Here is a 20,749-nt window from a genome sequence, read left to right as displayed (position 1 = left end):
GGTTTTCCAGCATGTTGTATTTAATTCTATATTCCAACAACTGCAGTTTCTTGTGGCCCCACAAGGTACAGCAAAGATCAAAGTACCTCTTTGCAGAATCCGATGAGTTCTTCTTGTAACCATATAACAACCCGTTCGGCCCTACCAGTCCATGCCGACCACTTTCTCTGACCTAGTCTCATCTACCTGCTCTCAGACCATAACCCTCCAATCCCCTCCCATCCATATACCTATCCAATTTACTCTTAAATAATAAAATCGAGCCCGCCTCCACCACTTCCACCGGAAGCTCATTCCACACAGCCACCACCTTCTGAGTAAAGAAGTTACCCCTCATGTTACCCCTAAACTTTTTTCCCTTAATTCTGAAGTTATGTCCCCTTGTTGGAATCTTCCCCACTCTCAAAGGGAAAAGCCTACCCACGTCAACTCTGCCCTCTTAAAATTTAAAAAACCTCTATCAAGTCCCCCCTCAACCTTCTACGCTCCAAAGAATAAAGACCTAACCTGTTCAACCTCTCTCTGTAGCTTAAGTGCTGAAACCCAGGCAACATTCTAGTAAATCTCCTCTGTACCCTCTCCATTTTGTCGACATCCTTCCTATAATTTATAATTCTTATATCAGGTATCTTGTTTGTATGGTTTTCCATCTCCCCCTCACTCACTTGTCCCACAATGTGCGGTGTAAGGAAAGAATGGTGGGGCCTGGAATTCGTCAGGGGCGGTGATGGCGGCAGATATGATAGCGGTATTTAACAGGATTTTAGATAGATGCATGGATATGGATATTATTAAGAATAGGGGGTAGGCCATTTAGAACTGAGATGAGGACAATCTTTTTCGCCCAGAGAGTTGTGAATTTGTGGAATTCTCTGCCTCAGAAGGCAGTGGAGGCCGACTCACTAGATGCATTCAGAAGAGAGTTAGATAGACCTCTTAGGGCTAGCAGAATGAAGGAATATGGGGAGAAGGCAGGAATGGGGTACTGATTGTGGATGATCAGCCATGATCACATTGAATGGCGGTGCTGGCTCAAAGGGCCGAATGGCCTCCTTCTGCACTTATTTTCTATGTGTCTATGTATATGGATCATGTGCAGGCAGAGGATACTAGTTTATCCTGGCATCAGGTTAGGCACAGACATCGTGTTCCTGTGCTGCACGTAATAGAGCAAAATAAAATGATATGAAGGATTTTGCACCTCATATTGGCACAGGCATGACATTCAGTGAGAACTATTTAAATTTATAACATTGAGTGTGACTCAACGCAATGCTAAAATGGAAAGTTGAAAGCTGGGCTCAGTATAATCACTGCTAATGTCCCAATGGGTTCAGCTAAATACTCCAGATCAGTGCATTTGGTGCGGCCAGAAAGGTCATATCAATTACAAACTAAGCTACATTCAACAACTTCTTTGCCATCAATATATCATTAAACATCATTACAATTATACGCAAAAAAATCTAGCTTTTAACCTTTTAGAGTATGTCAGTACAAAAATCTAGCGTTTAACCTTTTAGAGTATGTCAGTACAAAAAAAAGCATTGCTCAAGATGATCTTATTACTCAAGTTAATTTCTGTGTTTTCTCTGAGGCAGCATAATGCTTTTTGTATTGAGCGTAAACCTATGCTTGAAATTGCTTCTTTTCCTCTATACCTGATACACCTCTCCCTCTGTGTGTCCAAACTGTAAAAGCACACACCAATAAAACGTAGTTGTAAAAATATAATTAAAATGGCTTCAAAATCCAAGAGGTTACCACATAGAACTGCGATGTACCTGATTCTTCAGTTACATTTCTGCCGTTCTGCTTTCAAAGACCTTAGGCATTAATATAAGAAAATAACTGCAGATGCTGGTACAAATCGATTTATTCACAAAATGCTGGAGTAACTCAGCAGGTCAGGCAGCATCTCGGGAGAGAAGGAATGGGTGACGTTTCGGGTCGAGACCCTTCTTCAGACTCCTTAGGCATTAATGTTGTATTACCACCTCCCTGCCACAAGAGGTTCTCAGAGAGCTGTGCAGACAAGACTGCTCTGAAGCGATAGGAAACTTGAAATAGGCAAGACCCTTTCATTGATCCTTACCGGACCTTATATTGCACTAAGCGTTTTATCCTTCATCCTGTATCTGCTCACTGTGGACAGCTTGATTGTAATCATGTATAGTCTTTCCTCTGACTGGATAGCATGCAACAAAAAAAGCTTTTCACTGTATCTCGGTGCATGCGACAATATACTAAACTAAACTAAATTAAAACCATAAAGACCAAATCATAAAGTGCTGGAGGAACTCAGCGGGTCCAGCAGCATCTGTGGAGGGAAGGGACGTCTCAATCGTGAAGATATTTGCTGGTGGCTTCAACTGGAAATGCACACGCTGCAAAGCATGGAAATCTGGGGTCCACTGACCAATTTGAAGGTCCTAATCCCAAATAGCAAGGCCCAGAAATGCTGGTATACCCCAGCGTCCCGGGGGTTCCACTCCCAGATCCTGTGCAGGGTCAGACCTGATGCACAATCGATGGCTCCATTGGTTTAAGGGACCATGGACAAAGTTTCAATGTTCATGAAACAGTACATTACTCCCGTAAAATTACATTGTTTCAGTTTAATATTTTCAGTGTTTTTACTTGAATTTGAATTTTTAAATTTTTTTTTACATTGGTGTGGTGGTGGTGGTGGTGGAGGCAGATACAATAATGGCGTACAAGAGGCTTTTAGATAGGCACGTTATTATGCTGGGAATGGAGGGATATGGATCACCTGCAAGCGGAGGAGATTAGGTTTTCATGGCATCATGTTCGGCATAGCCATTGTGGGGCAAAGGAACTGTTCCTGTGCTGTACTGTTTTTGCACTTCAAGTTTAATTGTTTTTAATGTTGTTGAATGTCAGGCACATTTAAAATATAGTGAAGTCAATTGAAATTTTAAGCTGGTAAAACCCTGCATTCCCCAGCTATCGAAGGATGTGGGGTCATTTTGGGTGAAGGGCTACATCACTGCCCTGATCTTATAGACAATAGACAATAGACAATAGGTGCAGGAGTAGGCCATTCAGCCCTTCGAGCCAGCACCGCCATTCAATGCGATAATGGCTGATCACTCTCAATCAGTACCCGTTCCTGCCTTCTCCCCATACCCCCTCACTCCGCTATCCTTAAGAGCTCTATCCAGCTCTCCCTTGAAAGCATCCAACGAACTGGCCTCCACTGCCTTCTGAGGCAGAGAATTCCACTCCTTCACCACCCTCTGACTGAAAAGGTTTTCCTCATCTCCGTTCTAAATGGCCTACCCCTTATTCTTAAACTGTGGCCCCTTGTTCTGGACTCCCCCAACATTGGGAATATGTTATCTGCCTCTAATGTGTCCAATCCCCTAATTATCTTATATGTTTCAATAAGATCCCCCCTCATCCTTCTAAATTCCAGTGTATACAAGCCCAATCGCTCCAGCCTTTCAACATACGACAGTCCCGCCATTCCGGGAATTAACCTAGTGAACCTACGCTGCACGCCCTCCATAGCAAGAATATCCTTCCTCAAATTTGGAGACCAAAACTGCACACAGTACTCCAGGTGCGGTCTCACCAGGGCCCGGTACAACTGTAGAAGGACCTCTTTGCTCCTATACTCAACTCCTCTTGTTACGAAGGCCAACATTCCATTGGCTTTCTTCACTGCCTGCTGTACCTGCATGCTTCCTTTCATTGACTGATGCACTAGGACACCCAGATCTCGTTGAACTCCCCCTCCTCCTAACTTGACACCATTCAGATAATAATCTGCCTTTCTATTCTTACTTCCAAAGTGAATAACCTCACACTTATCTACATTAAACTGCATCTGCCATGTATCCGCCCACTCACACAACCTGTCCAAGTCACCCTGCAGCCTTATTGCATCTTCCTCACAATTCACACTACCCCCCAACTTAGTATCATCTGCAAATTTGCTAATGGTACTTTTAATCCCTTCGTCTAAGTCATTAATGTACATCGTAAATAGCTGGGGTCCCAGCACCGAACCTTGCGGTACCCCACTGGTCACTGCCTGCCATTCCGAAAGGGACCCATTTATCCCCACTCTTTGCTTTCTGTCTGTCAACCAATTTTCTATCCATGTCAGTACCCTACCCCCAATACCATGTGCCCTAATTTTGCCCACTAATCTCCTATGTGGGACCTTGTCGAAGGCTTTCTGAAAGTCGAGGTACACCACATCCACTGACTCTCCCTTGTCAATTTTCCTAGTTACATCCTCAAAAAATTCCAGTAGATTTGTCAAGCATGATTTCCCCTTCGTAAATCCATGCTGACTCGGAATGATCCCGTTACTGCTATCCAAATGCTCAGCAATTTCGTCTTTTATAATTGACTCCAGCATCTTCCCCACCACTGATGTCAGACTAACTGGTCTATGGTTTGGGCAGTTCAATAACTTATCCAGATCTGTCCTTCCTAAGTGTGAGCTTGGGGCCCTGAAGGACAATAATTCCAGATGTGGACAGTGCCAGCAACATCCAGGACATTATTTCACAGGGTCAAAGGAATGCCGCCAACGACCTTCGCATTCTGAGGACATAATGGATGAAATGTTATCCTTGTTCAGTACGACAAGGGCTGGGGAGAGCAGGAGTAAAAATCCTTGTTCCAGTACAAATGGAAGCTATTTAGTTTCATCGCTCATTTAATTTAAAATCAACTCGCATGATAATCCTGAAAATTAATCATTGATATTCAAAAATAACAATCAGTTACCAAATGGGAACATGAAAAGGCAACGAATGGGGCACCTGTACAAAATGTTTCCCTCAATGCCAATTGTGCAGGATTGATGTAGAGTTTGCAGGTACTAAAGATGAATTATCTGGCCGTAACTTGGGAGAAAAATCATAGGGATATTAAGTGTACGACATAAAATGCTGGAGTAACTCAGCGGGACAGGCAGCATCTCTGGAGAGAAGGAATGTGTGACGTTTCAGGTCGAGGCCCTTCTTCAGACCGAAGAAGGGTCTCGACCTGAAACGTTACCCATTCCATCAGTCTGAAGAAGGGTCTCGACCCGAAACGTCACCCTTGCTTTCTCTCCAGAGATGCTGCCTGAGTTACTCCAGCATTTTGTCGATTTAAACCAGCATCTGCAGTTCTTTCTTACACACAAGATATTAACTGTGTTTGTTTTCATTATTTTTGCAACAAATTCGATTATTAAAGAATTAGACATGCGAAACACACGTGTGGTACTGAGTTGGTGACAGAAAGTCTCCTTATGAAGTTTCTATATGTCTTCTAGAGTTAGCGATCGTGTTCTACTCTTGATTTAGAGGACACAAGATGAAATATCAGCTTGATCTCAGAACATCGAACTTATGGTAGAGTTTTCCTTTTACCAAGGCAACCATAGTATTAAGCCCCCCCCCTCCCCACAACCCCCCTCCCCACACCCCCCCCCTCCCCACAACCCCCCTCCCAGTTGACTGTTGGGTTTACCGTACCGCTGCTGTACGGTCCGCTTCATTGCGGCTGCTCAGAATGAAACAGGCTTCTGCGTCATCCATCCTGTGACAAGGGAAGACATCAAGCACGTTGGCCATTTAATTATTCCATAACCCTGCGATACACCTGTACCAACCCCCCCTAAGGAGTGGAGAGATACGGATCACGGGCAAGCAGAGGAGAATAGTTAAACCAACCTCCTCACCTTCCAACATCAAGGGCACAGCGACCTTTCATTCTGCTCCAGCTCTCACGTTATTTTTGGATGATTTCTCCTTGTTTACCAATTCTATTTTCCTGCATGCATAAGCTGCATCAAATTCCCTGGTGCATTGAAGGTTGAAAGCACAATTTGGTCGAACAAGCGGAGGGATCATTGGTGGGATGGGAAACCAGGAGCAAGGGAACACAACTTTCTTATTACAATCATGTTATTTGGAAAGGGAAATGGGAATTTAATATAAAGATTTGTGGAATTTTGTTCCTTCCCCCGAGAAGCACTGGTGCATGGAACACGGGGAACTTTCAACTGATAGAGTTTGGTCAAATATGTATTGAGGATTATGGAAATGAATACAACAAATTGATTTGAAGTGTAAATTAGCAGTGACACGAGCAGACTGGAGGGGTTGACTGCTCCTCTTGCCTGCATTCATCTCTTGCCTCAATGAGGATGAGAGTCAGGAAGTCTTGCAGCAGCTTTATAGGACTTTGGTTGGGTTGCATTTGGAGTATTGTGTGCAAATCTCATTGCCCCATTGCAAGAAGGATGTGGAGGCTTTGGAAAGGGTAGAGAGAAGAAATTTACCAGGATGCTGTCTGGATTGGAGGTTATTACCTAAAAGGAGAGGTTTGATAAACTTGGATTATTTTCTCTGGAGACGAGGGGAAACCTGATAGAAGCATATAAAATCATGAGTAGCATCGATAGGGTAGACAGTCAGAACCTTTATAAACAGGGTGGAAATGTCAAGGACTGGCAGGCATAACTTTAAGCAGAGAGGGTCAAAGTTTAAAGGAGATGTGCGGGACAAGTATTTTTTTCCCCACAGGGAATGGTGGGTACCTGAAACACACTGCCTAGAGATGTGGTGGAGGTAGATATGATAGTGGCACTTAAGTGGCTTTTAGATAGGCACATAGATCTGCAGGGAATAGACTAGGGTTGTGGATTACGTGCAGGTAAAGATTAGTTTAATTTGGCATCATGTTCGGCATAGACAATGTAGGTTCAAGGGCCTGTTGCTGTGCTGCACTGCTCTATGTTCTGTGTTCCACGTGAGACAATGCGCCTCGTATTTTCCTATGATCCTTTGACCCACCAACTCTATGCATGTTCTCAGGGCATTCCCATGTTAATCTTGCGGAGATATCGTTCTGGTGTTCACGAGCTCCTGGAACTATTGGAAACGTTTACTGAGTTTAAAAAAAAATTGTGCATTCTTTCACATAATCCACCAAAGTCTATCAGTCACTTACCACCACTTAGAATCGAGTTTCAAATTGATACGAGATGTGCCTTCATCGATCCATATCAGAAAATAGTTTAGAATAATACATTTAATTTGGTTAGTTGTGAACTTAATTTCCAAATCCAAGAGCACCGCATGTTCAACAAGACCATCTTTTAAAGGGACGTGCAACAAATATTGATCTGAAAGCAAAGCCCGACAAAGCCAAAGTTCGCCAAGGAATAAATCTGTATTGTATGTCTCATAATGGGTGAATATTGTGGCCACAGTTCTGTCAGGCAGGGCAGGGATGATGGAGTAATTCACCCATTGACTGGAGGGTGGTGACCACACTGCTGAAGGTGGGATTTAGTTCATGTACATAACTGTTTATAACTATCCCCCAACATCATTGTACTCTTCTGGAGAAATTACCCTAGGGTTTTCTGAGATACAGCTTGGAAACAAGCCCTTCGCTGACCATCGATAACCAATTCACTCTAATTCTATGTTATCCCACTTTCTCATTCGTTCCCTACACATTAGGGGCAATTTACAGAGGCCAATTATCCTACAAATCCATACATTTTTGCAATGTGGGGGGGGGGGGGGGGGGGCAGAGCACCCAGAGAAAACTCATGCAGTTACAAGGAGAATGTGCAAACTCCACACAGCCAACACCCGGGACACTGGCACTGTGAGGCAGCAGCTCATAAGGTCATAAGGAATAGGAGTAGAATTAGGCCTTTTGGCCCATCAAGTCCATTCCGCCATTCAATCATGGCTGATCTATCTCTCCCTCCTAACCCCATTCTCCTGCCTTCTCCCCATAACCTCTGACACCTGTACTAAGCAAGAGCAACTCTGCCAGCTCCACCACTGCGTGGCCCAACATTTAATGGGAGAGTTGTGTAGTTTTCGTCTTCAGTTCAGTTGACCACACTGTTTAAATTGAGCTTTTTTCCCTTGGGTAAATTGACTTTGTTGGACAACACACTGGTAGCTATGAAAACAGTCACACAGCTAACATGGACTCTAACTCACTGCCTGACATGGTAGATGAATCAGACACATTGAACAGTCACCAAGTTAATAATCCCGAGGTATCATAAGGGGTTTCTCCCTCCCGTTTTAGATACAGAAGCATGCCACATTGATGTGGGCAATTTGACTTACTTGGCTCTCATGAGATCTTGGTCTTTCAATGCAGACCCCTGCAGGTAAATGACCCGCTGGGACCAGAGAGGAATCTGCAACACTCTGCGCACCTGGAGATCCATCTCAGTTGGACACAGGATGACCACATAGTAATCCTGCAACAGAAAGTAGATACAGCACCACCTTCTCAACACAGTATAACCAAATAGGGTTAAATGAGCACAAATTAACAATGCACACAGATCAAGCACACTTAACTTTAAATAATAATCTTTCATCCTTGCATAATTAAAGATATATTAATTTTATTCACATAGAACATTACAGCAAGGGAACAGGGCCTTTGTGTGTACCGAACATGATGCCAAGATAAACTAATCTCCTCCGCCTGCATGTGAGCCATATCCCTCCATATCTACGCTCCTAATTAAAAGCTTCTTAAACATTACTATCATATCTGCCTCCACCTCCACCCCTAACAGTGTGTTCCTGGCACCCATCACCCTCTGTGTAAATGAATTGCCCTGCACTTCCACTTAAAACTTTGCCCATCTTGCCTTAAAGTTATGCGCTCCAGTATTGGACATTTCCAGCCTGGGGAAAGGGGTTCTGACTGTTTACCCTTTCTATGCCACTCATAGTTTTATATGCTTCTATCAGGTCTCCCCTAACATAGTGTGCATCACCAAAGTGGTCATTACAGCCCCAGGGGTAGATGCCTCATTGATCATGGAAACGATTTACTGGTGCAACTCATGAGATAATTGTCCCATCAGAGGCAGTTGAAGGAATTGCATCTAGATTGTCAGAAGTATAGAAGAATTGAGAAGTGATCATATTGAAAAATTGATATGATCCACGCGTAGATGCCAAGATGCTTCCACTGTTGAGGTCGATCCATCTTGAATGTGGAGACATTGTTACAAGATCAGGAGGTGGTAATTTATAAATGAGGTGCATAGGAATTTCTTCTTGCAGAAGGTGGTGAGTCTCAGAAATTCTTCACATGGGCAAATGGGACAAGCTTTGGTCGGCATGGGGCATTTCGGATGGCATGGACGAGTGAATTGGGCTGAAGGGTCTATATCTGTGCCCTCCAGAGCTGCAGAGGCTAGATCAGCAGGGGCAGTTGAAGAAGGAGGTACAGTTTTGAAGGATCAGGAAACTGAGGGCTATGGGATACTGGCACAGAAAATGAGATGAAGCCTGGGGCAGATCAACCAGAGGGCGGTGGGCATATGGAATGAGCTGCCAGAGGAAGTGACAGTAATACAACTTGTACAGGACGTTTTGACTAGTACTTGGAGAGAAAAGGTTTAGAGGGATATGGCCCAAATGCAGGCAAATGGGACTGGGTCAGGATGACAGGTTCATGAGATTGATCCCTGGGATGGCGGGACTGTCATATGAGGAAAGATTGAAAAGACTAGGCTTGTATTCACTGAAGTTTAGAAGGATGAGAGGGGACCTTATAGAGATATATATAATTATAAAAGGACTGGACAAGCTAGATGCAGGAAAAATGTTCCCAATGTTGGGGGAGTCCAGAACCAGGGGCCACAGTCTTAGAATAAAGGGGAGGCCATTTAAAACTAAGGTGAGAAGGAACTTTTTCACCCAGAGGGTTGTGAATTTGTGGAATTGTTTGCCACAGAGGGCAGTGGAGGCCAAATCACTGGATGAATTTAAGAGTGAGTTAGATAGAGCTCTGGGGGGGGGGGGGGGGGGGGGAGTGGAATCAAGGGATATGGGGAGAAGTTGGGCACAGGTTACTGATTGTGGATGATCATCCATGATCACAATGAATGGCGGTGCTGGATCGAAGGGCCAAATGGTCTCCTCCTGCACCTATTTTCTGTGTTTCTATGACACCATGGGCAGCATGGACGAGTTGGGTTGAAGGGCCAGTTTCCATGCTGAATGATTCTCTGACTCTCTCAACTGATGAGGGATGTAGAGTCCACATTGTATGGCTTCGCAACACAAAATTATCCTCGTAGAGCATTAGCGTGAACCAAGAGTATTGAGGAGAGAAGGCTGAGCGTTTTCTTATTCCTAATTTCAGTCAGAAATCAAAGTTTGCTTCCCATCGTTAGAAAATTCCTGACTGCTTTCCAAATTAAATTGGGAGTATCAATCTCAATATTCCTTTCAAATATCAAGCAGTTAAAGATTATCTGAAAATCTACTTGAGAGTTTTTTGGTCTGCTTCTGTTGATAAGGTTCTTTCCCATGGCTAAAACAACCCTTACATTTATTTTTTATTCTTCACTTCCTGCCTTTGTTGCTCCTTGCACTGTTCAAGCCTTTCCCCAAATACATTTCTGAAAATGCTTAGTGGAGAAAACCTGGAGTCAACTCAAAACAAATTCATATCTTTTGAGAATTATTTCAGGGGGAAAACAAACTGAAGCTGGAACTGGTTTTTTTTCCCCCCAAAGGTTTGGCAAATATCATCAGGGCAGCACTGCTGGTAGAGCTGCTGCCTCACAGCGCCAGAGGCCCAGGTTCGATCCCGACACCAGGTGTTGCCTGCGTGGAGATTGCACGTTCTACCTGGACCATAGCTTTCCTCCGGGTGCTCTGGTTTCTTCCTACACCCCAAGGACGTGTGGGTTAGTAGATTAATTGGCCTCAGTAAATTGCCTCTGGTGTGCAAGCAGTGGAATGGAAAGTGGAATAACATAGATCATGTGAGAATGGGCAAATAATGCTCAGCGTGCTCATTGGGGTGAAGGGCCTGTTTCCAAGCTGTACCTTTCATTCAATGAAATGCTGCATGAAAACCTGCTTTTCCATGTAATTTAGCAAGAAGGGCTTGAATTTATACAATGTCTCTTGACCCATTGGTCCATGCCAACTCCCAAAGGAGATTATCCAAAGGAGCAATCAGCTTAATACCATTCACCCCTCCATAATCCCCTATCCCCTTTCAACCTATTTTCTCCTTCACATGCTCATTAACTCCCCTTTTGTTTTTCTCATACCTAGATTCATACAGCACGGAAACAGGTCCTTCAGCCCAACTTGTCCACACCAACCAAAATGCCCCATTTTCGCCAGTCCCCCTGTCCATGTTTGGCCCATATCCCCTTAAACTTTCTTATCCATGTACCTGTCCAAATATCTTTTAAATATACCAAAGGATAATTTACAGTAGTCACTTGTATCACCAGACCATCTTTCGGACATGGGAGAAAAAAGCTTCTTTCAATTGTTTTAGCTTTTACAAAAATTTATGTATTTTAGTTTTACGTGATTTATATTTTTCATTGTTTAAATATTTATTTAGTTTCTTTTGATTTCGCAGCTTGATGGAACTTTGGTTAGGCCGCGTTTGGAGAATTGTGTGCAGTTCTGGTCGTCAGTATATGGGAAGGATGTGGAGGCTTTAGTGAGTGTGCAGAGGAGGTTTGCAAGAATTATGCCTAGGTTAGGGTATGTTGTTTGCTACAGGGAGACAAACTCTGTTTTCTCTGGAACACTAGATGTTGAGGGGAGACTTGATAGAAGTACATAATTTATGAGAAACATAGCTGGGTAGACAGTCAGAACCTTTTTCCCCAGGGTGGAAATGTCATGTAGTAGAGGGCATAGCTTTAAGGTGAGAGACTTTTGGATAGGCACATGGATATGCAGGGAATGGAAGGATATGGATCATGCACAGGCAGATAATAATTGGTCTTGGCATTATGTTGTGGGCTGAAGGGTTAATAGACAATAGGTGCAGGAGTAGGCCATTCGGCCCTTTGAGCCAGCACCACCATTCAATGTGATCATGGCTGATCATTCTCAATCAGTACCCCATTCATGCCTTCTTCCAATACCCCCTGACTCCGCTATCTTTAAGAGCTCTATCTAGCTCTCTCTTGAAAGCATTCAGAGAATTGGCCTCCACTGCCTTCTGAGGCAGAGAATTCCACAGATTTACAACTCTCTGACTGAATAGGTTTTTCCTCATCTTTGTTCTAAATGGCCTACCCCTTATTCTTAAACTGTGGCCCCTGGTTCTGGACTCCCCCAACATTGCGAACGTGTTTCCAGCCTCTAACGTGTCCAACCGTTTAATAATCTTATATGTTTCGATAAGATCCCCTCTCATCCTTCTAAATTCCAGTGTAATCAAGCCTAGTCGCTCCAGTCTGATCCTGCACTGCACTGCTTTATGTTTGCAGCTTTGTCAACCAGTTAAGCTGGGGAGCAAGTCTTGACCTGATGTCAAGGGGTTTTCCAACTGGTTTTGAACCACCATCCAGGATGCCATTTACATTATTGAACCTCCCACTACCTGACTGAAGATCCTGACAGTTATTTTAAGCAATCTCATTTCAGGAGTATTGCACAAAGCAGGTGCATTCCATTGGACACCACCACATGTCTGATTGACTCAAGATTAACTGTAAACTCTTGGCTACGCATTTGCACCCAAAGCCAATGTCAAATTTTACCTGCAGCCTGGGATGAGCATAGAATTCATTGAGGAAGTCCATCAGCAGGTCGATTTTTAAGGAGCTGACACAGAGCACAACGTGTTTCTCTGTCTGTGCTCGATGCCGACTGTAATTCCCACCAGACTTCTGCCTTTCCATCCACAGGTAAACAAGCTCTTCAAACTAGGGCAAGAAAGAAAATAATGTCTGTGACAGAGCAAATTACCCAGCTAATGCCTTTCACTAACCTCTTCAATGACACAAATCAGAAGAGGCAATGACATTGTCTAAGCAGTCACTGTACACACTGGCATTTCCCTATATAGTAAAAGAAAATAACTGCAGATGCTGGTACAAATCGAAGGTATTTATTCACAAAATGCTGGAGTAACTCAGCAGGTCAGGCAGCATCTCAGGAGAGAAGGAATGGGCAACGTTTCGGGTCGAGACCCTTCTTCAGACTGAAGAGTTCATGGTAATATAGTAACCCTATATAGTAACATCGTCTTTGCTTCAATTTCATGTAGAATTGTATAAGATTTGCTTATATTGAAGAAATCTTGCAGCAAGCGATGTTCTAACAGGCATCCAGACCATACCAATTTGTAAATCCTAACACCATTTTCCCTGTTGTTGCCAAACAACTCCTCGCAATCAATGATCACAAACGTGATGGCACCTCTTTGCGAGGTGGCAACATTGGACTTCTGGGCAATTTAGTTTTTTGACGCAGCACCATAAATCACATTGCTCCTCACCAAGAATATATCCTCGTTAATTCCTTACACATTGCGTTGCCAATCCAATTGGCCTGTTTCAGCAAACCTCCTGCTGAGCTACTGAAGTAGACTGGAACCCGGTCCCACCTGGAGAGAAATGTAACTCTGAGATTGCCCTTAGTGCATACAAGAAGGGAACATCAATGGTTTTGCTTTCCGTAGATGCTGCCTGACCTGCTGAGCGTTACCAGCATTTTCTGTTTAGTTTTCATGAGACTAACTTGCTGCTTACCTGGTGGAAACTCTCCAACACATACACAGATATGGTCAATAAATAAGTTAATAGCAGATATATATATATATCAGTTCCATTGGCCAGATAAACAACATACCTGGAGAGGCAATACCACCAAAGCAACGCATATCATGATGACCACAAGGAGTTGTGAAGGCCAGATCTGTGGAGTCACATCCCCAAATCCAACTGTAGAGAAGGTGACAACGCAGAAGTAGAGAGAATTGAAAAATGACAGATTGTCTCCCGCTCTCTCCAAATGCTGGATTCCACAGGCTCTGGAATATCAACAGAATTAGTAAAGGTTAACATCGTGACCGTATAATACACAATGAGAATAACAGCAAAGCTTAAATGCAGGAACACTTATAATCTCCAGAATAGTCAAATAACAATTGGAAATGTAAAACTGGAGGTTTTGCACTAAGAAATGCCCCATTCTTCCAACAGGCTGCACATTTGAGCTTTCACTCACAAATCCTGCAATTAATTCACTGCATGATGTAAATACAGAGGAGTTCCACTGTTTACAAATGTTTGCTGTATTACCATTAACTCTGCAGCAATGATATCCATGATTTATATATCTATTTTTATTGCAATATATTGTGGAACACTCTGCCCACAACACCATATCAAAATACCCATTTTACTCAGCCTCTGATTTATGGAGGTTTGCTAAATGTCACGTTAATGCCAGCCTTTTGTAAATCAAGAGATGCTTGAATTTGCCCGCTAGCCCCACATACAATACAGCTACCAAGACCTGTCTATATTTTCAGACTTTTTAAATAGTGTGGTAAATGACAGTCTCCTTGCCTTGAAAATGATTTTTTAATATCCATGGAGTTTCAACCTCTTTCTAAAAAAGTGTTGGAGATATTGACCGAGATACATTTTCCTCATTTCCTTTTATCAGACCATTAATCCAGGCTGTGTTTCCTGATCCGAAAACGTATGTCATTTAAGTACAATTTATACTTTCTCACACAGTCTGAGAGTCTCAGTAAGGACTCTGCAATTTTATTTATCCTTCACAAAACTTTCTATTCAGACACCATAGATTACACGCAGAGAGAACTGCATTGGAAAATACATCAGTTTGAAGGAAATCTCTGCTGACAGGCTCACAAAAGCTCTATGGGTAGCTGTCTGCAAGGTAAATGCCAAATGCCATTTCCTTACCACAGAGAGCAAAATTTGGAACAATATTATCATTGCCTCCAGGGCGTGACTTTTGAGTCATTTCTTCTCTACTCCTTTGTTGCTTGCAGTCGTACACATGGTTTAAAGCCATCACACTGGCTATTTCCAAAGTGGAAGATGAGATCGGGGTCAAGAAATTGGTTTGCACGGTGCTCAAAAAAACGGCATTGCCAAAATTGCATAATGAGACTTTTTATTTAACTGGAGAAGGTCATCTGAGAGAAGAGGCAACAACTGGAAGAGGTCTGTAAAGATAGCAGTGCTCTCGATGAATACCAGCATTTCTAAGAGCCCTGCACTGCAGCCGAATGCCTCTCCCCTGAGTGGATGCAAAAGCTGCAGTTCGTCTGTGACAAAGAGGGAGACTTCGCAGAGGCAGCCCACTGAGTCTGCACTGACCAGCGCACCCATTTTCTGCACCAATCCAACTCTAACACATTGTAGTTTTAATGCCTGGTTCATCACTGACCTTGCCACCATCGAAGGGAGATACAGGAGGTGCTGATTCAAAAAGGCAGCCGATATCAAAGACTGGCACCACCCTGGCCATGCTCTCATCACGCTGCTACCTTTAGTAAGGTGGTACAGGAGCCTAAAAACCGTGACCATCAGGCTCAAGAGCAGCTTCTTCCCAGCAACCGTACAGCTCTTAAACATGACATACCACCAACCTCAGCAACTATTAATTTCTATGGACTGTTTTTGGTTTCATTACATTTTTTTGCATAAGTATTACAATGATTAGTTTATTGAATTTTGTACATTGCCTTTGTGTATTGCATGAACAGGCCTATTAAACTGCTGTAAGTAAGAATTGCATTGTTGGTACATATGACAATTAAACTATCTTGACTTGACAAGTTTATACTACTCATATTCACGGCAATTAGTCTACCAGCCAGCAGGTTTGGGGATATAGAAGGAAACCGAGTTCCCTGAGAAAATCCACACAGCCGTCAGAGGGACTTCACACAGACAGCACCAGTGGTCAGGGTTGAACCTGGTTATCTGTAGTTGTAATGCAACAACTCTCCAGCCGTACCCCTGCGCTCTGCAAAAGGGGGCAGCTCCTCACTTGAGCTATTCCTGACCTTTACAGTGCACCAGTGAAGTGTTACTTGGGGCACCAAATAAGTCGAGGCAGCCTGCATTTATCACAAGGTAAGTTCCCGAGTTTGTCAGCTCAGACACTTGTGTTTGGTTTCTACTTTGGGTTTACTCAAAAGTGCTTGTACTGCTCTCAAAGAATAGGTCTTGTTATAATGAGCTGGAAATCAAACCCGGTGCTTGCCTGATTGCTTTGTAAAAGTATTACATTGATCCCTCAACTTAACAACTCAAAGAACATTTCGATAACTGCAACAGTATCACCAACCCAAGCAGAAGGCTGGAACTTCAAGTAACCCCCACACTCCCTCCCACTCCATCCCTCCCCCACCCAAGTCGCACCAGGTTTCCATTCTCAGCTAGCAAACAGCTAACGATAGCCTGCTTCCTTTATCTTCGTAACTTTTTCGCATATCTTTCATTCATTTGTTCTATTTCTCTCTACATCACTGTCTATATCCCTCATTTCCCTTTCCCCTGACTGGTCTGCAAAGGGTCTCGACCCGAAACATCATCCAACTGCTGTGACATGAGAGTCTGAAGAAATGACCTAACTTGAAATCTATATACTAAAACTCTCATTTGTTTGTTTGTTTGTTCCTGAACTACAGCCAAAATGGTACACGAAAGCATGACAATTTTAGGCCCACCTTGCTCACCGTCGTCCCTTCGGTGCTAATGGAAGGTTTCAATGAAATCGGTGATATATTTTTAAAGTTATTCACATTTTAAAATGTAAATCTCTCTCCTATGGAGGGAGGGGGTGGAGGGGGGGAGGGAGGGAGGGAGGGAGGGGGATAAGGAGGGTTGAGGGGGTTGGAGTTGGGGGGAGGGGAAGGGGAGGGAGGGGAGGAGGGAGGGAGGAGGGAGGAGGGAGGGAGGGAGGAGGGAGGGAGGGAGGAGGGAGGGAGGGAGGAGGGGGAGTGGAGGGGGGAAGGGGGGAGGGGAGGGTGCTGCACCAATGCAGGAGGGGTTTGGGCCCAATGGGTCCACTTGGTCTATATCACCTAAAAGTGTCGTCTAGAGCTGCCGCCTGACCTGCTAAGTTACTTCAGCACTGTTCTATGCAGCATTCTAGCATATCTAGTTCCAAGTGTCTCTGATGTGAGGAGTCAGCGTCACTGAACGACAAAGTAGATCTCTCTGAGGATCTCAATTAACCACTCAAGTGCACTTCATATTACTAGCGGTAAAATATAGTTCCCCTCCTCAGTCAGTTAGCTATGAACTAATCGCATTATACAGGAAAAGCCATGCGAATTGATCATTCACAAAAATCCAAATTAATCAGCTCATTTGGCCAAATAAATTCCATCACCTTCTCATAACAGCAATCTTTTTTTCTCTCAAGCAAGCATAATTTCCACACTGCCATTGCACGTTATAAATCAGCAGTCACCTCACCTTACAATATTTAACCTGCAGTCTGAAGAAGGGTCTCGACCCGAAACCTCACCCATTCCTTCTCTCCTGAGATGCTGCCTGACCCGCTGAATGACTCCAGCATTTTGTGATACCAAAGAGAGATTCTACAGTACATCAAGAAAGTACAGGTAAACATTGTTAATCCACCAAGCTCGGGGCTTGAGCAGTGCTGGGAAAGTGGATTTATTTTGGCTGATGGAAATGAGTCCAAATCATACTCCAAAACACACCTAACTCACTTTCCTTTTTAAACGATGTTACATGGTAGATTTATAAATTCCCCGACAAACCCAGTAGGAAGTGTGGGAAACAAAATTCTGTGAGATTCAAGGGAGTGCAGGAATTGGGATCTCGGTGAGATGAAAGAAAGTGTAAGAACCAAGTCCCTGGTGAGTTTAAGGGGAGTGCCTTATAGCAATGTCCTACTCTTCCACAGGCTGTACAAATGAGTTTGCGCTCACACATCCTGCAATGAATTCACTGCATGCTGTAAACCCAACATCGAAGAGATCCTCTGTTTACAAATGCTTGCTGTTCTGCCATTGACTGCACCATTGATCCCTTGATTTACCAATCAAATTTTGTTGTGATAAATTGTGGGCCATTCTCTGCATACAAGACTACACCGTATCAATATATCCATTTCAATGATTTATGAAAGTTTGCTTAATGTTATGTTAATCCAAGCCGTTTGTTAAATCGAGGGAATACTTGAACGCCCACCAGTTCCACAATCGAAACGGCTATGAAGGTCTGGCTATATTTTCGCAGCCTCTGAACATTTAATAGTGTGCAACATAATGTGTAGTGGGCTAAACGGGCATCAGCATCTGGTGAGCCAGCTGTTGAACCACCTGGAATGCTGAACTATCAGGCGGTGGATGTTTACAGCACCGGTCTCTGACTCACAAATTCAAAGCCTCACGGAACCACCACCTTGTGATAAAAAGAATAATATAAAAAACGTATCATTGAGAGGGTTCTGTAAAATTTGTGCTTTTGGATTCACCTGAAATAGTCCTTGCCATCCTGTAAATAGATTTAGAAATGTCAAATTGCAAGCCCAAGTGTGGGCCATTTGACGGCAATTAGGAGAACGTACAGCTAAGACAAACCATTTAAAACTAAGTAAAATTACATTAATCACTCCGAAATGGGTAGTAACTGTACAATTGCAGTCACCTAGATATTTCCTGTGATGTTCGTGCACTGTAATAAAGAAAAACACACATCACCATCAATATGACAGTAATTAACAGTTCTGCTCTACAGGAGCTTTCTCAGAAGGAGTTGAAATGACACAGATCTGTTTAAAAATTGACAGAAAGAATATATTCATGAAAAATCTATCTGCCTATATTTATATTGTACCCCTCATCATCTTTGCCAAAATGTCCCTGTGTCTCAAAACAAACGATGCAGTGATCTTTGGCACATGAGCAGCTTACAGCAGTTGTTCTGACACAGCAATGAGACTATTATTCTCGAGTTCAGTAATACTGATTAAATAAAGCATATCTATCAGCACTGTTTGATACATTGTGCTGTTGGATCTTTAACAGATGAAATGTAATGCACAAAGCTGGTCACCCTGCTATAGGAAGGAGGTCATTTAGCTGGAAATGGTGAAGATTTAATAGCTTGTTGCCAGGACTCAAGGGCCTGAGCTACAGGGATAAATTAGGCAGGCTAGGGCCTTATTCACAGAACATAGCACAATGCAACACATGAAAAGAGCCATCGGTCCACAATGTTTATGCCAACCATGATGCCAAGATAAACTAATCTCATCTGCCTTCACATGATCCACGTACATTCCTTGGAATGCCAGAGGATGAGGAGTTATCTTGTTATGATATTTAAAATCGTCACGGGGATAGGTGAAAGTGCAGGCTCTTTTTCACAGGTTAAAGGAATCAAGAACAGGTGGCCTTAGGTTTTATCAGCTGAGAGATGAAAGAGTTAATAGGAACAGAGGGATGTGGGTATATGGGTCAGAGGACGTAGTTGAGACAGGTACAATAACAACAGTTAGAAGACATTTGGTCATGTACATGGATAGGATAAGGTTTAGAGGGATATGGACCAAATGCGGACAAATAGGCCACTGGAGAGCTTGAGAATGTGCTGAAATTTACACTGATCTTTGGAGAAATGTGATGAGCTTAGGCCTCTACAGCCTTCTGTAGCAATAAATTCCACAGATTTGCCACCTTCAGATTCCCACCAGCTGGGAGTGGAACACAGCATGACAAGTGATAGGTGCATACAGGAGAGAGGGATTAGTTTATCTAGGAGTGTCCGACACAGACGTTAAGCCGAAGGGTCTGTTCCTGTTGTAAGTCTGAAGGGTCTCGACCCGAAACGTCACCCATTCCTTCTCTCCAGAGATGCTGCCTGTCCCGTTGAGTTACTCCAGCATTTTGAGTCTACCTGTACTACTCTATGTTGTTTATAATATTGCTATAGATAGAATTATTTCAATTCTAAATAATATTAAAATCTCTCCAAAGATCAGTATAAATCTCAGCACATTTTCAACCTCTCCAGTGGCCTATTATCAAGCCACAGATTTCTCAACTGTTCCTTGTAACTAGAAGTCTCAGCCAAGTTGCTATAATCTTGATGTCAGTGCAGTACTTTTTTTGGCACCAAGGCTTTCTGAACCCTTCACCTTTGAAACTGTTGTTATTTGTAACATTTTTGATGTCCTGGGAATAAATTATCAGCTCCAACGTTCGTCAAAGATGTCAGGAAGCATCTGGAAGCTTTGCTCATATCTGGCGGGAACCAATCTATATTTGGTCCATCTGCCTTTTATTTTATTTTATTATGCAACACAGCATAATAACAGAATAAATATGCGAAATTTTTACTTGATGTAGAAACCATGTCAATTCATTTGTGCTCACACTAACAAAGCAGACATATAAGAAATAAGGCAACCTTGAAATCAAAATTTGGAAGACAACGCATGTAGAAACATTAGTTTTTCTAGCCTGACAATATATTTTTAAAATCACATTTCTCTGTGTAGAAAGGAACTGCAGATACTGATTTATACTGAAGATAGACACAAAGTGTTGGAGTAACTCAGTGTGTCAGGCAACTTCTCTGGAGAAAAAGGATGGGTGATGTTTCGGATCAGGACATTTTTTCAGTCTGAAGAAGGGTCCCAACCTGGAACTTCACTATCTTTTTCTCCGGAGCTGCTGCCTGACCCGCTGAGTTACTCCAGTATTTTTGACCTATCTTTGCATTTCTCTGGCACACTTTGTATTCTTTGGACACTCCAAAGAGTGTTGCAGTCAATTAAGTCCTTCCAAGTTATAATCACCACTCAATGCAAGGAATTCTGCAGAGAATATGTACACGATCAGCAATTTGAAAAAGTATGTTGGACACAAAAAGATGTTAGGATTCCTTGTTAGAGGAGGGAATCACTAATATATC

At 43.0% G+C, this 20,749-nt stretch overlaps 1 protein-coding gene across 8 annotated transcripts in view; it reads right to left on the bottom strand.

The window, feature by feature from the left end:
* LOC144608490 (potassium channel subfamily T member 1-like) overlaps nt 1-20,749 on the bottom strand; it is a 291,806-nt gene that overhangs the window by 87,267 nt on the left and 183,790 nt on the right. For all 8 annotated transcript variants that reach the window (XM_078426315.1, XM_078426319.1, XM_078426320.1 and 5 more), the window contains 4 exons: nt 13,656-13,836; nt 12,563-12,727; nt 8,133-8,269; nt 5,505-5,568 (listed from right to left, as the gene is read on the bottom strand). In XM_078426315.1, the coding sequence (XP_078282441.1) occupies nt 5,505-5,568; nt 8,133-8,269; nt 12,563-12,727; nt 13,656-13,836 (547 nt within the window). The remainder of the gene's footprint in view (nt 1-5,504; nt 5,569-8,132; nt 8,270-12,562; nt 12,728-13,655; nt 13,837-20,749) is intronic.

This window comes from Rhinoraja longicauda, chromosome 31, assembly GCF_053455715.1.
Source record: "Rhinoraja longicauda isolate Sanriku21f chromosome 31, sRhiLon1.1, whole genome shotgun sequence".
NCBI classification, from domain to species: Eukaryota; Metazoa; Chordata; class Chondrichthyes; order Rajiformes; family Arhynchobatidae; genus Rhinoraja; species Rhinoraja longicauda.
This window is presented reverse-complemented; position numbering and strand designations above follow the sequence as displayed.